We start from the raw sequence: 22859 nt of genomic DNA on the forward strand, positions 1-22859 counted from the left end.
CAGGGGTCTTTTTCCGTGACCGTTGGGCTTACCCGCCTTGCACAGTCTAGGCAGTGCATGCACTCGGCACACACCGGCCCCTACGTGATCGCAGCTCCGGTGACTCTAGATTCCCTTTCAAAGACGAACTCCTTTCCGAGGTGAGGAGCCCAGCAGCCGCGCCAGGTTTTATGTGGGTCGAGGTTTCCAGTCCTATCCAGCCCCAAGCCGTACCCGCCTAGCCGCGACCGGCCAGCAGCACCACGGGCTACTGCCCCGCGCAGCGGCGGGCCGACCCCGCCCTCCCCACGTCTCTGGGCGCCCGAGGGGGCGGGGCCGGACGCGCGCCGCCAGTGACGCCGCCCGCGCACGCCCAGGCGCCTGCCGATTGGCCGCTGGGGCCAGAGTTCCTCCCGCGGAGCGCACCTCCCCCCAGATTTCCCGCCAGCAGGCCCCGCGCGGTAGATGCCTTGCCTCTAGTGGCTCGGTCCGACAGAGCGGTTGAGCCTCGGCCTCTGTGGCTATGTCGCGACAGAGCACGCTGTATAGCTTCTTCCCGAAATCTCCAGCCGTGAATAATGCCAACAAAGCCTCCGTCAGAGCCTCAAGTGGAAGCAACGCCGCCGCCGCTGCCACCGGGGCCTCCCCTTCCCCAGGCGGGGATGCGGCCTGGAACGAGGCCGGGCCTGAGCCCCTAGCGGGTACCACGTCGCGGGCCGAGGCCAGGAACCTCAACGGAGGGCTGCGGAAGTCGGCATCCCCTGCGATCCCCGCCAGGTAGCGGCGTAGGGGGGGTGCAGGGAGGTGGCCTCGCGGGGTTAGGGTTGCGCGTCCAAGCCCTGGGTTCAGAGGAGGTGGGGCTGCTTGAAAGAGTGCAGGGAACATTGTGGGTGTAGCTTGTAAAGAGGGTGCGAGGAAATCAGCCGTGCAAGGAGAGGGGGTTGGCGGGGAGGGGAGGACGCACTTAGTTCGGAGGTGGAGGAGGAGAAGTCCGCCAGGTGCGGGAGGAGGAGTGGAAGGTGCTTGGAGTAGGGAGGAGAAAGGGGAGAAGGGAGTACTGGGGGGTGGGGCTGGAAGAGAAAAGAGCTGGCCTGCGCGGCGCGCGGTGCGCCCTCTGGGCGAGGGAGGGGTGGCGCCTGCCCCGGGCGGGGGAGGGGTGGCAGGAAGGAGGAATGCCCGAGGCAGGGATGGACGCCGGGAACTAGCAGGTTGTGGGGGCGCGGCGTGCTTCGAGTGGGATATCCGGAGGATGTTCCCCCATCAGAGCCGGGATGGTCCATTTCGAACCCGCTAGTTGCTCGAGGAACACCCTCGATGTTTGGATTAGAACCTCGGATGCGAAGCCTCTGGCCGGGTGGGTGTGTAGGCTCTTGGGGTGGGTGAGTGTTACCTTCTGCGGTAATCTTGGGGCCTCCCTGGCGGCTCAGATGGTGAAGAATCTGCCGGCAACGGGGGAGACCCCGGGTTTATCCTTGAATCGGGAAGATCCCCTAGAGAAGCGAATGGATACCCGCTCCATTATTCTAGCCTGGAGAATTCCATGGACAGAGGAGCCTGGTGGGCTACAGTCATTGGAGTTGCAAAAAGTCAAGACTCTACTGAGCAAGTAACACTGGGGGTGGGGGTGGACAGCAAGTTTAGAGCGCGGGGGTGTGTCAGCTGGTAATCCAAGGGGCCTGATTGGTCCGAGTTAGGATTGCAGGGGCGGGGAGCAGAAAGTGCGAGGACCAAGCTGGGTCAACGTGTAGATAGATTGCATATGCATCAAAAACAGATGGAAAGCTTAATGTTAATTTTGACACCTGGAAGTATTCTGCGAATTGAAAATAATATGCACTATTAAGAAATAGTGCTTTTTTTTTTTTTTTTTGGCCTCACCAGGGAAGCTCTCAGGATTAAGTTCAGGGACCAGGGATTGAACTTGGGCCATGGCAGTGACAGCGCGGAATCCTAACCACTAGACCGAAACCATCCCCGAAATAGTGCATCTTTTGTTGGGGATTTCAGGGGAGGATGGGGGACTGTTAATTTTTTCCTCAATTGAGAGCCCCCAAAGGCCTTGACAGGGCTCTGGGAGAGAGATACGAACGTGATAAAGGGGAAGCCTGCCCGGCGGTGCCTTCCTCTCCTAGGCAGTTTGGTGATGTTTCAGGGTTTGGCTGGTCTTTGTTGAAGTAGCGGGCGACATTTTGAAAAGCTCGCACTTACTGTGTCCTATGTATTGTATTAGGCATAAAGTGTAATGGCAGCCGTCTGAAAGGGTGAAATAGTGGTACAAAAAAAAAAACCACATTCAAGATCAGAGAGCAGAGTAGTTGATTTAGAATGCCTTGCGTTTTAGGCGTCCCACAGATTTTTCAAAGTGCAGCTGTAATTACAGTGTTACCTTCCTCCAAGCGACCCTCTCAGGAAGTTTATGTAGTTGCCCGAAAAGTGGCAGGATTTGCCACCCCAGAATGTGCCTCTGGCACAGAGGTTATTTTGAGCTGAGTATTTTTTGAGAAGGGCAAGATAGGGGAGAAGCTCTGAGAACAGTAGAAGTTATTCTTCTGTAAGGGAAATTTACATTTAAAAGGGAAATCTCCATTTGTAAGGATGCCTGCCTCTCTGTACTAAGAAGGGAAGGGAGATTCTATAGGCCCTGAACTGAAATCTTAATAACAAACATATCCTTGCTTTTTGTTCTTTTCTTGGTAACCTCCCTGGTCTCCCTCCCTGGCCCCCTATCTTTCCTTTGTCTATAGCTGAAGACAGTGGTTTAAGGTGGTAACCTGGGCCATCTCTAGGAGTGTTACTCAGTTTCCCTTTGTATTTCAGCCAATAACTCAGATCGGTAGACAGAAAAATACTTTCCCTGGGAGGTGGGATGAATTGCGAGATTGGGATTGATGTGTATGTACACTATTGATACTATGCGTAAAACAGATAACTAATGAGAACCTACTGTGTAACTCAGGGAACTCTACTCAGTGCTCTGTGGTGACCTAAATGGGAAGGAAATCTAAAAAAGGGTTATATGTGTACGTATAGCTAATTCACTTAGCTGTACAGCACAAACTAACACAACATTGTAAATCAATTATACTCCAGTGAAAATTACATATTTTTCCAAAATAATTTTTTTCCTTCCCTACGTGGGCATCCTCTGTAATGGATGCATGGTAAGAGATGTACAAAGCGTTAACGTTCACCTAAACTTGAATTTGATTCTTCCTGCATCCGTTCTAAATGAATGGAATTATTTGTTGTATGGTGTGCTTTATATTTTGAATAGCATATGCAGGTTTTTTTTTCTTTTGAGGTCTGAATTTTGGAAACCCATGAAAGACTTATAAAAGAATAATATTGTTTACATTTGAGCACCTGCTCTATAGGACTGCTTTCAGGGTATTCAAGAAAAAATGGGCATTTGATTCTAGGTTTCTAAAGAACTCTCCATTCATTAGATAGATTTGACCTTCACTTAACAAATGTTGACGTACCTCCTCTGGCAGGCACAGAGGTGTTGTGGAACCTGGATACAAGAGTGAACAGGACAAGAGAAAAGGCAGTTTTAGAGCAGGAGCAGAGCCGGTGAGCTCTGTTCACTTTGGGGGGAGGATAGGGTATGTATGGGTCTGGGTAGGCTTTCAGCTCTAAGGCTGAGACCAGAGGGTAGATAAGTAGAAGTTAGCTCAGCTGCTGTAGAGGTGGGGTGGTTTTAGGAAGCTGGTGCAGGAAAAGGAAGGTCCTGCAAATGGAGGATGAAGACAGGAGGCCAGAGCCTTAGGTATGAGAAGATCCAGTCTCTGCTGATGGACTACAAAAACATTTGGACTTTTCCTAGGGGTCAGTTGAAAGAAGTTGAACATCTTTCAGTGGTCATTTGTCATTTAGTTTTACTCTTGTGCACCACTGTTAAAAGTGTTTTGTCTTTTTTTCTTTCCTTCCGCTAGTATCTTTGTCAGGTGTGATGCAAAAGTCTTTTTTTCACCTGGGTTGAGAAAGAGGAAGCAGTTGAGGTGACATCAGTTTGAGTAAATGGCTGCAGGATGTATGTCTATGCACTCTGGGCCTGCTTCTCAGTATTTCATTTCTTCTATAGCCTTTTTTTAAAAAATTTTAAGTCTTTATTGAATTTGTTGCTATATTGCTTCTGTTTTATGCTGGGAGCCAGCATAGGCCATCCCACCCATGACAAGGTCATGTGGAAGAGAACTGTTAAGCAAGGCTTCAGGACTCGAGGGGCTCCCTAGACCAGCTCGAGCATCTACCCCAAAACCAGAATCTGTCTTACTATTTTGTGCCTTTCACAAACTCTTCTGACATACAGGGGGCTATCCCCAACCACCTTTTTCTGGAGAAAATCAACGTAGGGCTCTAGCTAATAAGTCTCCTGGACATGAGAGGAATATTTCAATTCAAACCCCCTCTGTTGGCATTCTAGCTTGCTTGGCAGGTTTATCCAGACTCTTGCAGCTACGCATATGATTGTTCACAGCCTCCCAACTGTGATAGGCACGGGAAGCCTATAACATAGAGCCTTTCAAAGAGTTAAAAGTTGCTAGAGTAGTGCTGGTGTAGGATTTCATTATTGGGCCAATGCTTGTTGCTAAGTTCCCATATCTCTTATCCACTGTGCACCTGGGAGTGCATTAGTTAACATAGTTGGAATGTAAGAAAAACAAATGCAGCCTTGAATTTAACCACATCAGACCTTTGAGCTAATTGGTTCTTTCTTGTAACTCACTGCACCTTTGCTCTGTGAGAAATATAACTCTGTTTAGCATTTTCTGAGGCTGACATAGATTAGAAATATAAAGAAAAAAAACACTTTGAGGGAAAATAAGGTTTCTGGTTGAGTGGCCTTTATCAAAAGAGGGTCATAAAATGTTCACAGGCCTCCAAGGCCAGAAGATAATGTACACAACATCATTTGTGGGAAAGGTTTGCAGAAAAAATCCTGGTTTTGATAAGGGCAGAATGGAATGCTGGAATGTTTGGGCTGACTCTGTATGACCTTGCATCTTTCATTTCCCTCTATGTACAAGTTGAGGTATAAAAGTCTCTTTTGAAAATAAAGTGATGGGCCTCGCTCGAAGAAGCTTGGTCACCCCATGTCTCTCTCTCTCTTTTTTTTTTAACTTTCTCTCTCTTACTCTCTTTTTCAGGCTGATGCCTTGGAGCATAGAGGCTCCCTGCATTCACTGATCTGCCCGGGTTTCTAAGACCTGAACGGGAAGACGTTCTGCGTCTTCACTCCCTCGGGAGACCGAGAGGGCACCTGTGGCCTCCGTGAACAGGGCAAGCTCCTTGTCTCGGGGCTTTATTGGCTTCCTGTGTAAACCAAGGAATATCAGCCTCTTTCTCTCCTCTGTTCCTTTCTCATTCATTCATTCGCCAACATCGTTTCTCCTTCGGGTTCCCCTGGATCCTGCAGGGGCTGGACCCCGACAGTTTTATGTTTTGGTATTTTGGCCAGGAGGCCTATGGTTAGCTCCCACACCAGGGATGGAAACCACACCCCCTGCATCAGAAGGTGAAATTTCAACCACTGGACCACTAGGGAAGTCCCCTCTAGCTTATTTAGACAATTGAAAGAGTTGTGAGCAAGGCTTCTGACTGTAAATCTGGCTTTTTAAAGCAAATCGTTTTTTTTTTTGCAATCTCATTTCAATAATTATCTGTTGATTATGAGAAATGAGGACAGTAAAAAATTTTAAGTGTGTGCCTTGTATTCATTTATAGGAGTGGTGTGTCAGACCGTGACAAGGTGTTTTTTTTTTCCCTCCAAGAACTTTTAGTTAAAGGTAACAATCTGCCCTAGTTGTAGGTGCCTTTCCTTTTACTTTTCATACAATTAAATCTATTTATAGTAATATATTGTGAATAATATCACACTTAATATAATATTAGTTTTTGTAAGAAAAGAATTCAGGCTTTTAAAAAAAGTATCATGGTGGACTTGGTTTCACAGACTTAATTTGATTTAATCTATATAACTAAAAAGGTGCTGAACTTGTCATAATAATTTGGCCAGCAGGAGCCTCTTTTAAGCTGGCGTTTATAACTTCTTAACATTATCTCAGAACTTTTCATTCTGATGACGATTATTAGTTGTCCCTGCTCCTTGAGCTGCTTTCTGAAGAGCCCTAGTGTTAGTTTTTTTATAGGATTCTTTTCTAATAATATTTAGGAAATTGTTTTAGAGGCCAGTTTGGATGATAATTTATATGGTTGTCCTAGACCTCATGCATAAGTGTTAGATGCCATAGTTATCCAAGTCGAAGGAAGGAAAGCCAGGCGAAGGGCAGAGGCGCAGGTCGATGGGGAGGTGTGATGGGAGCCCTTGGTAATAATTTCTCTGGTTACTTCTGTTTTCTCATTAGCTATTTGAGGGTAGGGGAATTCTACTCTAACGGTCTACGTTGAGAAGTAGATACAAACACTGATAGTTGGCTTGAGAGTATGTTCACCTTTGTGAAACTTGTATTTATATACACAAATTCTTTTTACACATAGCCAGTCTAACTTTTATTGTTTATAGGAACAAATTCCAGCATTGCTTTTGTATCTACTGATTCTGTTTTAAAAAGTAGACAGAAATGTTGCTTATAAATTTGGGGCACAACTAATAATCGACACCAAGCTAATGGGCTAAAGAGGGAGCAAAAATAATGGCATTTTTTAAAGCAAAAGTGTAAAGATTTGTTCATATATATTTAGCTTTATTAAGTCATTTCTTATTTTTAGTTGTATGAAGTTGTGTTTTAGTTGTATGTTTTACACTTGTTTTTCTGAGCTGTCAGCTTTCTACTTACCTTTTTAAAGCTGTCTTTAAAAATCCCAAGGATATCAAACATTTGAGATATATTATCATTTTAAAAACAAGGGAATTCCCAGGTGGTCCAGTGGTCAGGACTCCATACTCTCACTGCCAAGGGCCCAGTGTGGTCCTTTCTCAGGTAACTAAAATCCCACAGAGGTGTGTGGCACAGCCAGAAGACAAAAACCACTTGTAAAATCATAGTTGAATCATATTTATAAAGTAGGCTGCTGGAGTCCGGCTCCAGCAGCCAGGGAATCAGCCTGAAGGGATGAGCAGGGTCAGCGAGTATCCATGCAGCCTCTCATTCGTATTTCTTGGAATGCATATTTATTTCAAGCTTAAGGTTCTCTTTTATACTTTTATAAAAGCATTAGGTCAGAGGTTTGACATTTTCAGTTCCCACTGACCCAGATTTGTTGTCTCCATAAATCATTGTTGCCCCTCAACAGGAGTTCCTGCCTCAGCAATTCTCTTATCTACTTCTTCTCATGTGTCCTTGTGAATACACTGTAACTCATGCTAATGTCTGGGCTGCATACCACATTCCTCAGTTTATTTCTTATCTTTATAAATCCTGTTCACCCCTAGTATCCTGAGCTCACTTTCTCTAAAAAGGCTTCTAACCACTAATATCTCCAAAATTCCTAATCTCTATAAGCTATAGTAAAATATGCTAACATTACAACATTCCTTAAATCTTTAGCTTCTAACTATTTTAATTATTCCTAAGCTCTAAATTCAGCAAACTCCTTTGCCATAAACATTTCCCTCACAAATAGGTTTTAGATAGCAGTCCCTCCCATGGCCTCAAGCTGTGCTCATCCTGGAACACTCTTTTGTAAAGGTCCTTGAAGGAATGTCAATGATTAGCTTTATGAATTATTCTCTGAGCACAGCTGCCGAAGGCTTTGTGCCTTCTTATGCTCCTCTCAAGAACAATAAGCACCTTAATATTCTTTTCAGTCAACTCAGCTGAGGAGAGGAAAAAACAAGTCAGAATCACAAGGTCTAACTCCTTCATCCTGGGTCCGTGCCTGCGGGACAAGGAGAGGGAATTGGGGTCGTGCCTCCATTTTGTCAGTAATGCCTAACTCGGCTCCTGATAGGCTAATTTATAGGCTAATTCCTGTATTTATTTTGGGATTTCACACTGGACTCCAAGAAGAACCCATTCTACATTGTAAAGTGACTTTTTAGCCTAGATATTTTCAGATTGGATTTGCATTGCATAGCGTTTGATGATCCTTGTTAATATTTAACACAGTCCTAGTTATTTGAAAAGAGAAAGGTATTAAGATTGTCAGGAAATGGAGCCAAATGTTAAAATACAGTAAAGTCTGAATCCGACTGTTAAATAAAGTTTCAGGTAGAGCCATTTGTATCCATCTCTGATTTTATAAGGTCCTCTGGCTCTTTAAGGATCAATGTATGAAAAATAGCAGATAATCACATTGTAGTTCATTCCACTGTGATCCCATGCTTAAGTTATAGTTACATATTTTAAAATATGGTATTAGTATTGATAAAAATCTGAATATTTGCATGGATTAAAATTTATGTTCCTTTTATTTTGATATTCTGTGGAGACTGCACAACTACTAGAGATAAAAATTTTAAATTACCTTTAAAGACTTTGTTTGCACATAGAAAGTAGATTAAAAAGAATTTTTTTCTGAAAAGCCTTTTAACATTGGGGAAACTATCCATTTTTTTTTTAACTACATTTTTAGTCTTAGCATTTAGAGTGTACTTCCACTTCCTTTTTTTTTGGCTGCTCCAGGTAGTGAAGGCTTTGTGTCCTCACTGGACTACCAGGGAATCCGTTCTGCCCACGCCTACCCCCACCCAGCCCAGTTCTTAACAGCAGAGTTAAGTTATACATAAGATTCTGTAAGTATAAGTTTATGTTTAGGGTGAGGTGATGTTGCAAAACAATTTTGTTTTTAAACAATTCAGTTTATGATGGCATTTTAGCTTTACAGATCTGATGATTGTAATTAGCTTTTTATGTGTTTCTTCCTCTAGTGAGGCTGCACATTTATTTGCCTTTCAAATAAATTTAAAGACATTAAACTTTAAAAGTTCTTTATTCATTTCCTTAGGGCTGTGCTGTCATTGCTGTGAAGGCTTGTCTTTAGTTGCGGCAAGCAGGGCCCCTCTCGGTGCTCGGTGTGCTGGCTTCTCATTGCTGCGGCTTCTCCGGCTGCAGAGCACGGGCTCCGGGCCCTTGGGCTTCAGCAGCGGCAGCTCCCAGGCAGCTTCTAGTGCACAGGCTCAGCAGCTGGGCACGGGTGTAGTGGCTCCACCCCATGTGGGATCTTCCCAGATCAGGGCTCGAACCCGTGTCCGCTGCATCGGTAGGCGGATTCTTTACCACTGCACCACCAGAGAAGCCCTAAAGACGTTACATTTTCAAGTTGGTTGCCTGGAAAGGAAGCTGTGTCGATCTGAAACCTTTGAACACCATTTTACAATTTGTTGTACAGTTTGTTCACTTTTATACAAATGACAGTTTTAAGGTAACAGTCTTAGAGAAAAAGGTCAAATTTCCTTTGGGATAAAAACTATATTAACTTAGTACTGTTAAAGGTATAGAACTCAGTTTTTTCTCCCATGGCTTGGGCCTGAGCTGGAAACTTGAGTTACTCTTCATTGAGGATAGACAGGAACTTTCAGGAGGCAAGTGTGGCCATCTCATATTTTTTGCTTAAGAATTTTGATCTACATATTATAGTTTCTAAGACACCTGAGATGCTTGCAAGTGCTTTGTTGCTTCACTCGAGATAAAACAGAATTGTTAGTTTTGGGGCATCCTGATCCCTTGAACTGCAAATGTACCACCAAGATGTGCATTCTTGTCAGTCTCTGATGTGCTAACTCTTTTCTAAAGTGTAACTTTTATAGACATGTACGTAATGAAAATAGCTACTGTTGAATTAGCCGTACCTTAGTCCTTACCCTCACCTGGGCAAGGAAAACAGTCTTCACTTTTACAAAGCACTAACACTTTGTATGAAGGTGAAAGAGGAGAGTGAAAAAGTTGGCTTAAAACTCAACATTCAGAAAACTAAGATCATGGCATCCGGTCCCATCACTTCATGGCAAATAGATGGGGAAACAATGGCAACGGTGACAGACTTTATTTTTGGGGGCTCTGCAGATGGTGACTGCAACCATGAAATTAAAAGATGCTTGTTCCTTGGAAGAAAAGCTATGACCAAGCTAGACAGCATATTAAAAAGGAGAGATATTACTTTGCCAACAAATGTCCATCTAGTCAAAGCCATGGTTTTTCCAGTAGTCATGTATGGATGTGAGAGTTGGACTATAAAGAAAGCTGAGTGCCAAAGAATTGGTGCTTTTGAACTGTGGTGTTGGAGAAGATTCTTGAGAGTCCCTTGGACAGCTAGGAGATCCAACCAGTCCATCCTAAAGGAAATCAGTTCTGAATATTCATTGGAAGGACTGATGCTGGAGCTGAAACTCCAGTACTTTGGGCACCTGATGTGAAGAACTGACTCATTTGAAAAGACCCTGATGCTGGAAGGATTGAAGGCAGGAGGAGAAGGTGACAACAGAGGATGAGATGGCTGGATGGCATCACCAACTCGATGGATATGAGTTTGAGCAAGCTCAGGGAGTTGGTGATGGACAGGGAGGCCTGCAGTGCTGCAGTCCATGGGGTTGCAAAGAATTGGGCATGACTGAGCAACTGAACACTTTGTAATCTTGACTCCATTCTGGCAACCTGACTCCATTTTGGCCAGCCTGAGCTCCCCTAGGGGAGAAACTGCTTCAAACTAGCCAGTGATGAGTTAATGCTTCTTGATGTACACATGAAATTTCATCTCTTAAGGGATGAAGGGCAGCCAGGCTGGACTGATGAGTATCCCTACTGGTTCCCCTGTAGAAAAGTTGACTTTGGCCAACAGTTTGTAGTCTGATGTCTGAAGGCTTTACAGCCAGAAATATGCTTCCTGTGAGGAGACATGTTCATTGGCATAACATGTATTTGCTCTCTGGTCAGTCTTCTAGAAGTTACTGTCATAGAGTTCAGACTCGGTTCTGATAGTGTATTTATGTATGGACAAAGGTTATTTCCCTCTTTTAGCAACAGAAAAGGGTACAGATTTAGGGTACTCTCAGGACCTAACATACAAGGAAAGCTTGTGGTTTCCTGATCCCAGTGTGATAGACTTTGCGGTTAAGTGGTTGCCCGGCTAAGTTAAGGGAAAGCCTGCTTGACAGTTCCACACAGAAGTAAGGATCTTTGTCTCCTCTTAACAAATGGTTATGTTAATAACGAGGAAACACTTAAGATACCTGAATTGTGCAGACACAGCTCCCTGTTTGAAGATGACCCCTGTGGTGTTTGACAGCAATAATTATAAACTCATGCTGGTCACTACAGTTTTCTAAGTTGAAAGAAAATGTACTTTAAAGGCCCTGGATGTAAGCACCAGCTGAAGCCATCTTCTGGTTTCTGTCTAGCATAGGCATTTCCACATCCACATTTTTTGAAGAAAGAAATAACTTCAGTTTTATGATTGAGCCTGATTAAGGTGGCCTCAATTGATTATTCTAAAATGGCTGAAATATTCTCTTTTGTAATGTACTTATTTTACATTTGTCATTTATTCAGTGAAAACCTTTAAGCAGGCTTAGAAAATCATGGTATATAGTACTGGAGCAGGGTTTATCAATTGTTGTGGCCTCTGTATCACTGAGGGACTCTTGTATAATTCTCCTCTCCCTTTCTCAGGAAATCTTCAGGGAGGGCTAAGTTAGTTTTTGTGAAGATTTGATCTCTTGTTGATTCTGTAGGTTTATTTATACAACTGTTTATGTACACAACTATTTTGGGCACATTACATACTTACCTCTTAAGTTTTCCCACAAAACTAGATTTTTAGGGATGGGCTAGGGGTATTAGTCTGCTAGCTTTTGGGGTATTTGGAATACATTGGAGCAAAGTTTTAATGAAATAATTTTTAATGTAAGTATAGCAAATTTGCCTAGGCATTATGCTTGGTATTTTATTAATACTTTGGGTCAGATCCTGCTCCTAATGTATACATGTGGTAGTACAGGTGTTATAATTTGAATCACATGTACAATAAGTTTGTCTTTTTCCTGCTATTACTAGTCTATCAGAATTCTGCCAGTTTTTAAACCTTGAATAATTCTGAGATAATTTCTAACTTTAATACCATTACATTTGTGTTGTCTTGTGATATTTGCTTATGATTTTAAAAATGACTTGAAAATCTGATTTAAAAAATCATTAATTTTAGAATTTCTGTGCCTGAATATTAATGCCAGAAAATTTAAAAGGTGTCTTAAGATACCTTCCTTAGAACTGCTTGCTTGTAGTAATTGCCTTTAATGTAACAACAAAATATTAACCAAATTATGTATTTTTTCTTGGCAGCAGTTCTTGTGACTTCTCACCAGGTGATTTGGTTTGGGCCAAGATGGAGGGTTACCCTTGGTGGCCTTGCCTGGTTTACAACCACCCTTTTGATGGAACATTCATCCGTGAGAAAGGAAAGTCTGCCCGAGTTCATGTACAGTTTTTTGATGACAGCCCAACACGGGGCTGGGTTAGCAGAAGGCTATTAAAGCCATATACAGGTAAGAGATTTACTTTGCAGGTTGGGTATGTTTGTAAGATAGAGCCCATGCACATGTGAGTCTGAATGTTGGTGTCTCCTACACAGTGGATTTAAGCATATTTTACTCCAATAAATTTTAGGAGCGGGTGTGGTAAAAGCTTCTAGCATGAGAAAAGGATAAGATGTAGCTGATCTTTGGAGAGTTTGTAGTGTGGAGTTGAATTTTTATTTCTGTCCTTCTGAGTGACTTAGAGCAATATCAAACCTTTAAAGGAAAAATGATTTCATGATTGGATCTTGTGATGGATGACAATGCCAGATTCAGACATGAAAAAAAAAATTAAGTGTTCCTATCTTAAAAGGTTCCAAGAGAGACAGTGTAGCCAAGACACAGAACATCCAGATCAGTGACATACTCTAGGAAGGTGGAGAAGCATGCGACCTCGGCTTCAAAGTGCTCACCCTATGAGCACATCTGAGTTGAGCTTCACATCAGAAATTAGACTTCTGGAACCTTGACTCACTCTTCCCAGGCCCAGCCTTATTTATCACAGACATCAGCAGTCCTGTGTGTGTGCTTTCACCCAGGCTGGCTGCACCCTGTCAGCCTCCTGCAGAGCATGTGCAGTGTGACTGCAGGATGCATGTCATCCTGTGCATGCACAGGCCTTTTCCATTATCTTCAGACTCCTGGCTAGGACATTGCTGAACTCAGTATCTTGGAATCAGAACAGTGGTCAGTTTCCCAGAAGCCTGGGAATCATGCCCTTTTGCTCCTCATCCTGCAGGGCAGATAGGTCTGTGTAGAAATCTGATGTGCAGGGTGAGGACAGAGTAAGAGAATTTACTTCAGTCTTCTCCATTAATTTGCTGTGTAATCTTGGCCAAAGTAACTTCTGTTTGCTTATATGCAAGTTGGACCAGAGGATAAATGAGGTATTTTTCCAGGACTAATTTTGAGATGCTAAACCAAGCCTTGGCAAAAGATGACTAAAAAGAGATCAAAAAAGTTTACTTTTATGTTGTAATTATTTTATAAAGTCACCGATGTGCATATTGTTCTTTGCCCTTTAAATTTCCAAATTGTTGCAAAACGTATATGTGAATAAATCCGCAAAGAGGTGTGCGTGAAAACAGTAGGCCTTTGGGGGGGCGGTGGTCTTAGGGTTGTAGTTTGCATTCGAGGTTTTGGGGAGTGGTAGTGACACTAGGTTGGCGGGGTGAGCACAGCTGTAACAGGTACTTTGGGAAAGTTCAGAGCCATTCTTAATGATTTTGACTGTTGCAGTTTGTAGTTTTGGTGCAGCTCTTTAGAGAAATAAGAAATTGCAGCTTTGTTTTAGGCAGCTCATAACGGTTGCTAATTCCATGGAAATTTAGGATGTCCCATCAGTTTTAGTATACTGAAAGAAGGGAGTAATGTAATGTTTGGATCTGTTAGACAAATTCAGGTTTGTTTTGCAGCTGTTATATTCAGATAGAAGAAGAGAACATTCCTAGTTAGGCCTCTTAGAAAAGAACTAAAACAATTCTGTACCATCATAATTGTCTGTATCTAACCTTTTGCTCAGTGGATAGACATGTCATTTAATACTATAGCTCTTTGAAATGAAATGAATAAAGGAAAAGTTTTACTTTAAAACAGAACAAGACATTTTTGATGCAACTGTTTTGAAAAAACTTTAAAGTCTGTACTGGGTTATTATCCTCCCAAAATTTAGGGTTCCTTAGAGTAGGATTTTAAAAAAAATCTATCTTATCTAACTGCCTTGGGAACAGACTTACTGTTAATGTCATTGCTTTATTTAAGTGCAAGTGTAGTTTTTGCCTTCCTTAAGCAATGTTTTTTTAAAAAGGGTCTCAAATCTCCTTTACATCTTATACCTCACTGGAAGAGGTGTGATTTTAGGGTCCACAGTCTGACGTCTTTCTGGAATAGAGAGTGGTCCTGGGTGAACCAACAATTAAGGTAACTTACAGGAGGTAAAATAGGTAATTCCAGTTTCACTGATAGTTTTACCCTAAAAATTCTTTCTGTGAAGGCTTTATTGATCTTATTTATATCAATCAAAAATAACGGGACATTAAAAATTATACCTGAAGGGCTTCCCTGGCTGCCTAGTGATTAAGACTGCACTTCCATTGCAGGGGCACAGGTTCCATCCCTGGTCGGGGAACTAAGATCCCATGTGCCTTTGGCAAAACAAAACATGGTTATCATTCTTGTTCTTTTGGGCAAGTGTTATACGTTGAGCCAAATGTCCAGCCAACTGTTCTTATTTATAAATAAATACATGTGTGTTTTTTAGGTTCACATTCAAAGGAAGCCCAGAAGGGAGGTCATTTTTACAGCGCAAAGCCTGAAATACACAGAGCAATGCAACGTGCAGATGAAGCCTTGAATAAAGACAAGATTAAGAGGCTCGAGTTGGCAGTATGTGATGAGCCCTCAGAGCCAGAGGAGGAAGAAGAGACGGAGGTGGGACTCTGCTAACAGGCAGTTGTTACTGTTGTTGGGAAAATGTTGAAAAGTAGGGAGGGACATATTAGAGTGGTAATTTCCTATTTATTTCAGTTCAGTTGCTCAGTCATGTCCAACTCTTTGCAGCCCCATGGACTGCAGCACACCAGGCATCCCTGTCCATCACCAACTCCCGGAGCTTGTGTGTGTATTTATACACACACACACACACACAAATATATATAAATATATTTTATTTGGTACTCATACACACATACTTTCTTACACCTCTGGTCATATTCAATTACTTAGAATCCTCAGCAGTCTAGCACCCTTTTTTACTTAAGTTCTCAAGTCTGCTGGAAACGCACATGCTTATACCCTTTTGGTAACCAGTATAGAGAGCTAGGGACAGTGAGGACATGGTGATAAAATTGATTGTGGTGTCTGATAGTAACCTTCTGTATGAGGCTGTGGAAATTATCCAGTTTTATGTTCTAATACTTTTTTTGTTGTACTTTAGATTGGTAAGAAAAGGTTGAAAGACAACCTTGGTTTCAAATGTTAATGGTTACTTTGAGTGAATTAAATCTTAAATGAACAAATAATTGGTATACTTAAACATTATTTTCTAATTTAGTAAATTAATAAGATGTGCTTAAACAGAGTCATCTATAAGCTGCTTGATTTTGTTCTATTCTATTCTATATGAGATAGGCATATAAAATACATATTTTAAGAGAAACTAGCACTTTTCTGTGGTGGTCCCAGTAGCTAAAAGACTGCACTCCCAGTGCTGGGGGTCGGGGTTTGATCCTCATCGGGAACTAAGAGCCCACATACAACAACTAAGCCCGCTTAGTGCAACTAAGAACGAGCGCAGCCAAAACAAAAAGAGAAAGAAATGTTTTTAATCTTATTTTTGAGGTTGAGACCAGGGATCATAACATTAATCGGATGTTTAGATCTGGGTGGTAATGACAAATCATTTAACCTTGTATCTACTTTACATATGAGGGAGGTCTATGAGAACTGAACATGGCTTGCTGAAAAAAAAAATAGAGCTGGTTTGTGGAGGAGAAAGGACTAGAACTAGAATGATTACTATTTGTTTTTTTTTATAGTAAGGAATTTATAGAATGTAAACTTTATATGTTCAACTGTAAGAGGAGAGATGACCCTGGAAGAAAGACTGCAAGTTTTTTCTACAGCTGTGACTGTTAACGAGGACATCACCTGTGGGTATTTCGTTATGTATGGCCATCCTTAGGGCTTAATTAGTATTGAGTAGGAAAGAACTCTCATGACAGAATCACTTAATCCTGTATTGGGATATTTATATTAATTTTAGGTGAAACTGAAATTGCTATCCATTGAGAAAGAAAATAGTTTATTTCTGGAGATGGGTTTTTCTCTTGATAGATGAAGCTGCAGCATACTGAGAGATTCCCTAGCAATATTGTCATTTTTCCAAATTTTACTTTTATATTTTAAAATATTCTTTCTTTGCCTCTCAGGTAGGTGCCACTTACACATCAGATAAGAGTGAAGAGGAAAATGACATTGAGAGTGAAGAGGAAGTGAGGCCAAAGGTGCAAGGATCCAGACGAAGTAGCCGACAAATAAAAAAACGAAGGGTCATATCAGACTCTGAGAGTGACATTGGTGGCTCTGATGTGGAATTCAAGCCAGACACTAAGGAGGAAGCAAGCAGTGATGAAATAAGCAGTGGCATGGGGGACAGTGATAGTGAAGGCCTGGACACCCCTGTCAAAGTTGCTCCAAAGCGGAAGAGAATGGTAACTGGGAATGGTTCTCTCAAGAGGAAGAGTTCAAGGAAGGAAATGCCTTCAGCCACCAAACGAGCAACTGGCATTTCATCAGAAACCAAGAATACTTTGAGTGCTTTCTCTGTCCCTCAAAATCCTGAATCTCAGGCCCACATTAGTGGGGGATGTGATGACAGTAATCGCCCCACTGTCTGGTATCATGAAACTTTAGAGTGGCTTAAGGAGGAAAAGAGAAGAGATGTGCACAGGAGGCGGCCCGATCACCCGGATTTTGATGCATCCACACTCTATGTGCCCGAGGATTTCCTTAATTCCTGTACTCCTGGGATGAGGAAGTGGTGGCAAATTAAGTCTCAAAACTTTGATCTGGTCATATTTTATAAAGTGGGGAAGTTTTATGAGATGTACCACATGGATGCTCTTATTGGAGTCAGTGAACTAGGGCTGGTGTTCATGAAAGGAAACTGGGCCCATTCTGGTTTCCCTGAAATTGCATTTGGCCGATACTCAGATTCCTTGGTCCAGAAGGGCTATAAAGTAGCACGAGTAGAACAGACTGAGACCCCAGACATGATGGAGGCACGATGCCGAAAAATGGCACACACATCTAAGTATGACAGAGTGGTGATGAGGGAGATCTGTAGGGTCATTACCAAGGGCACACAGACCTACAGTGTGCTGGAAGGTGACCCCTCGGAGAACTACAGTAAGTACCTTCTTAGCCTCAAAGAGAAAGAAGAGTCTTGTGGCCACACTCGCGTGTATGGAGTATGCTTTGTTGATGCCTCCCTAGGGAGGTTCTTCACAGGTCAGTTTTCAGATGATCGCCATTGTTCCAGGTTTAGGACTTTAGTGGCGCACTATCCTCCAGTACAAGTCTTATTTGAGAAGGGAAATCTCTCAACGGAAACGAAGATGATTCTCAAGAGTTCATTATCCTCTTCTCTTCAGGAAGGTCTGATACCAGGCTCCCAGTTTTGGGATGCAGCCAAAACTTTGAGAACTCTCCTTGAAGAAGGATATTTTACGGACAAGTTAAATGAGGGCGGTGGGGTGATGCTACCCCAGGTGCTTAAACGTATGACCTCGGAGTCAGATTCTGTTGGATTGACACCAGGAGAGAAGAGTGAATTGGCCCTCTCTGCTCTTGGTGGTTGTGTCTTCTACCTCAAAAAATGCCTTATTGATCAGGAGCTTTTATCAATGGCTAATTTTGAAGAATATGTTCCCTTGGATTCTGACATGGTCCATGCTACAAGACCTGGTGCTGTCTTTACTAAAGCCAATCAACGAATGGTGCTAGATGCTGTGACGTTAAACAACTTGGAGATTTTTCTGAATGGAACAAATGGTTCTACTGAAGGGACCTTGTTAGAGAAGATTGATACTTGCCATACTCCCTTTGGTAAACGGCTCTTAAAGCAGTGGCTTTGTGCCCCACTCTGTAACCCTCATGCAATCAATGATCGCTTGGATGCCATAGAAGACCTAATGGTTGTGCCTGACAAAATCTCTGAGGTTGTAGACCTTCTTAAGAAGCTTCCAGATCTTGAGAGACTACTGAGTAAAATTCATAATGTTGGGTCTCCCCTCAAGAGCCAGAACCACCCAGACAGCAGGGCCATAATGTATGAAGAAACCACATACAGCAAAAAAAAGATTATTGATTTTCTTTCTGCTCTGGAAGGATTCAAAGTAATATGTAAAATTATAGGGGTTATGGAAGAGGTCATTGATGACTTTAAGTCTAAAATCCTCAAGCAGGTCCTTACTCTGCAGACAAAAAATCCTGAAGGGCGCTTTCCTGATTTGACTTCAGAACTAAACCGATGGGATACAGCCTTTGACCATGAAAAGGCTCGAAAGACTGGACTGATTACTCCCAAAGCAGGATTTGACTCTGATTATGACCAAGCTCTTGCTGACATAAGAGAAAATGAACAGAGCCTCCTGGAATACTTGGAGAAACAGCGCAGTCGAATTGGCTGCAGAACCATAGTTTACTGGGGAATTGGTAGGAATCGTTACCAGCTGGAAATTCCAGAGAATTTCATCACCCGTAATTTGCCAGAAGAATATGAGTTGAAATCCACCAAAAAGGGTTGTAAACGATACTGGACCAAAACAATTGAGAAGAAGTTGGCTGATCTGATAAAAGCCGAAGAACGGAGAGACGCATCATTAAAGGACTGCATGAGGCGACTATTCTATAACTTTGATAAAAATTACAAGGACTGGCAGGCTGCTGTGGAGTGCATCGCAGTTTTGGGTAAGGCTTTCAACAGGTTTGTTCCTAAAGCTTTAGTTAGTGATGCCCTGTGTGCCAGTTTTATATTGAAATTATAGTCTACTGGAAATTCCCTATTGACTCATAACCCTAAACTCAAATAACTGGTATATATTTTGATCAAATTCCAGTTGAATTTATAGTATTTGATAAATGTTGCTTTTCAGCTATTTTTGAAGGGTGCATAGAACATTGTTTCCATTGCACTTTAAAAACATTTGGCTGCTCCAGGCTTAGTTGTGGTACTAGTGATTGTTGCAGCAGCATGCAGGCTCTAGCTCCCTGACCAAGGATTGAAACTTGTGCCCGCCCCCCACCCCACCCCAGCACTGGGGGTGTCGGGAGCATGGAGCCTTAACCACTGAATCACCAGGGAAGTCCCAAGCTACTTTGTTATGCTGATTTAAAGCTATCCCTTGAACTCTGTTTTACACTCTACACACATATTTGAAAACATTTTAATCTTTATTTTTTCTCTTAGCCCGTTATCACACTTTCTTTTCTGAGTTTATTTCTTAAGAGCCCTGGTTTATGTATTTGTAATTATATAACCTCTTCAGTTTCATAAATAATTTCCTTTTTCTTTAAATTTCATGGCCAACTTATTTTGAAGCCTTTGCTTATTTTAGAGTTTTGAAGTTTTTTTTTTCCTTGAGGGTTTTTCTGTGTTTTGACAGTTTCTACTTTGAGGGGATAGATTTCTTAAGCTGAAACTAGATGTTATTTCTCATTTTAATAATGAAGTAATGAAGTACTGTAACAAAGACATGTGAAACATTTAGGCTGATGACTCATTTCCAGCTAATGAATCCATTAACAAAGCAGTTTGTATACTGTGCAGTTAGAACGTCACTGGAGTACCTACTTACAGAAAAGAAATCTGCCTTGTCTAAAGTGGAATATGCTACCTCCACTAAAAAAGCATTTCTGAAAGAAATTGGGCCTTTGTTGGTTATCTCAAAAATGATGAAGCCTCACTTTTGTCCTCTCTTTAACCAGATGTGTTATTGTGCCTGACTAACTACAGTCGAGGGGGTGATGGTCCTATGTGTCGTCCAGTAATTCTGTTGCCAGAAGAAGATACTCCTCCCTTTCTGGACCTTAAAGGATCACGCCATCCCTGCATTACGAAGACTTTTTTTGGTGATGACTTTATTCCTAATGACATTCTAATAGGCTGTGAGGAAGAGGAGGAGGAAAATGGCAAAGCTTATTGTGTGCTTGTTACTGGACCAAATATGGGAGGCAAGTCTACACTTATGAGACAGGTAAAGTTACAAATGGTGGTGTTACAAAACTTTGAGTGAATTTATTACACATTTAAGCCGTTGTTTCCCAAAAAGCTCATAATAGTCACTGACTTACTGGTAAGCAAAGGAAAACTCCTTTAGCCATGAACTATGTTCATTTCATCGGTCAAATATTTGCCTGATGTTAAAGGAAGTACTTCACTTAAGAAGGTGAAGTTGGTTCAGGCCATGATTTTTATGAGCCCTGACTTTGCATCCATTTCCTTTGAAGGTTAGATGTATTCATAATGAATGAAAATTATACAAATGTACATTTGTTCTTAAATTAGGTTCATTTCTGGGAAACCTTAGAACCACTGCACTTGTTCATACAGGAAAGCAAATATAATTCATGACCTTTAGTTAACTGTTGGGAACTGCTTTTAAGGAAGACAGTAAATATATTTTCCTAACCTTTTGTCAGGGGTTGGCTAGTCACTAAACTAAACATGATTTAGATTTAGGATCAGAAAAATGTAACAGAGACACTGGGCCCACTGGGCCCTTGACAAAAAATGTTTGCTGACCCTCTTATTCTACTGTACTGTATTATTTATATACTTTGTACAAATTTGCTGACTGGAGAGGAGCAGTAGTGTGGTAATATAGTTTTTAACCTTTTCATTTTAAATCAAAATCATCTAGAGAGCACAACAAAAAAAGTACCAGGGAGCTGGGTGTATTCATCCTCTGAAATTGTTTGGCTTGCAATGGGGGGGTTCTAGGCATCAGTAGTTTTAATCCTGCTGTTCAGCCAGAGTTGAGAATCACTAGTGTAGTGGGTTAGTGTATATGTTCTGAGGTTTTAAAGCCAGTAGCCTTACTTTTCCTGCATAAGATTGTGAAGTTTTTTTTAAGAGTGCCTGACTTCTAGTTAATGTTTATTAGCTTGGCTTATTATCTGTCTTCTGGATATACATAGATATCTCTATCTCTTTTCTTAATATCAGTCATAAAATACTTTTTCTTCCCTCATTCACAGGCTGGCCTATTAGCTATAATGGCCCAGATGGGCTGTTACGTACCAGCTGAAGTGTGTAGGCTCACACCAATTGATAGAGTGTTTACTAGACTTGGTGCCTCAGACAGAATAATGTCAGGTGAGTTATTTTTCTACCTAAGGCTCTGTCATTTGACAATTCATTATGCAAGTTTTAACATACTAGAAGTAATCTTTTTGTAAAATTTAATCTTTAGTACCATTGGGTAGTTCATAAATGATACACCTAAAAGATGTTTTTGCTGTTGAAAGAGGATTCTCATTTTGATCACTTTTTTTTTTTTTTAAGGTGAAAGTACATTTTTTGTTGAGTTGAGTGAAACTGCCAGTATACTTACACATGCAACAGCACATTCTCTGGTGCTTGTGGATGAATTAGGTAAGACATTAAAATTTCTGAAACATTAGTACAAAGAATTATTTTTTTCTGGAAAATGGTCTGAGGGACACATTTCTTCAAGAATATGAATTATTTTTCTGGAAAATGGTCTGAGGGACACATTTCTTCAAGAATATGAATATACCCATCTTTGTCCATAGACCCCACAGTTGGCACTAAAGTGGCAATTTCTAAATCCTGTTCGAATTTAAACTATAATACAGGAATAATTGGATAATAAGGCTATTTAAAGTGAACTAAAAGGAGGTTTCTGAAGCATAGTGGCACTTGAATAGTATTCCTGAACTCTTTGAGGGCCTGTTTACAGAGTGCTTTTGGATGAACTAAGCTGATACTCAGTACATTTTTAAGTTCTGAGGCCTGTCCTGGACTGTAATATGGCAGACTGTATAATATACAGTTCATGTATATTTTCACAGGAAGAGGCACTGCAACATTCGATGGGACAGCAATAGCAAACGCAGTTGTTAAAGAGCTTGCTGAGAATATAAAGTGCCGTACGTTGTTTTCTACCCACTACCATTCATTAGTTGAAGATTATTCTCAAAATATTGCAGTGCGCCTAGGACACATGGTATGTATAAATTGTTTATTCAAAAATTGTGTCAAGTTTTTGAATGGGTCCTTCCATTGCCAGCATGTAATTTTTCTTTTTTAGGCATGCATGGTAGAAAATGAATGTGAAGATCCCAGCCAGGAGACTATTACCTTCCTCTACAAATTCATTAAAGGAGCCTGTCCTAAAAGCTATGGCTTTAATGCAGCAAGGCTTGCTAATCTTCCAGAGGAGGTTATTCAAAAGGGACACAGAAAAGCAAGAGAATTTGAGAAGATGACTCAGTCACTGCGATTATTTCGGTAACTATAATTGGATATAACTTTACCATGGGGTTTCGAAAACAGTAAAGGGGTGGATGGTGCACTGTGAAAAATGCAAACTAACTTTTTTTTTTTTTAATTTTAAGGGAGGTTTGTCTGGCTAGTGAAAGGTCTACTGTGGATGCTGATGCTGTCCATAAGTTGCTGACTTTGATTGAGGAATTATAGACTACATTGGAAGCTTTGAGTTCACTTTTGACAAAGGTGGTAAATTCAGACAACATTATGATCTAATAAACTTTATTTTTTAAAAATGACCATTTTTCCATTTTCTTTCTAGGAAATTAAACCCTTTTAATTCTTATCTACCTTCTACATAATGGTTATTGAATACTCCACAATATATTAAGT

At 41.5% G+C, this 22859-nt stretch overlaps 1 protein-coding gene across 1 annotated transcript; it reads left to right on the plus strand.

The window, feature by feature from the left end:
- The first annotated feature begins 409 nt into the window (after positions 1-409).
- On the plus strand, positions 410-22765 carry MSH6 (mutS homolog 6). Its single transcript, XM_040224759.1, has 10 exons — positions 410-756; positions 12219-12421; positions 14712-14881; positions 16381-18922; positions 19940-20208; positions 21212-21329; positions 21519-21608; positions 22049-22203; positions 22288-22487; positions 22595-22765. Exons 1-10 carry the CDS (start codon positions 503-505, stop codon positions 22674-22676), a joined length of 4083 nt encoding a protein of 1360 aa, XP_040080693.1. The 5' UTR covers positions 410-502; the 3' UTR covers positions 22677-22765.
- The last annotated feature ends 94 nt before the right edge of the window (positions 22766-22859 follow it).

The sequence above is a fragment of the Oryx dammah genome, unplaced genomic scaffold (assembly GCF_014754425.2).
Source record: "Oryx dammah isolate SB20612 unplaced genomic scaffold, SCBI_Odam_1.1 HiC_scaffold_25, whole genome shotgun sequence".
NCBI lineage: Eukaryota > Metazoa > Chordata > Mammalia > Artiodactyla > Bovidae > Oryx > Oryx dammah.

Bases quoted from the DNA above. Each gene is read 5' to 3' on its own strand.
- MSH6 (XM_040224759.1), top strand. From the start codon at position 503: ATGTCGCGACAGAGCACGCTGTATAGCTTCTTCCCGAAATCTCCAGCC. The intron at 18,923-19,939 runs GTAAGGCTTTCA...CTCTTTAACCAG, and splicing joins GGAGTGCATCGCAGTTTTGG to ATGTGTTATTGTGCCTGACT. The intron at 22,488-22,594 runs GTAACTATAATT...TTTAATTTTAAG, and splicing joins CAGTCACTGCGATTATTTCG to GGAGGTTTGTCTGGCTAGTG.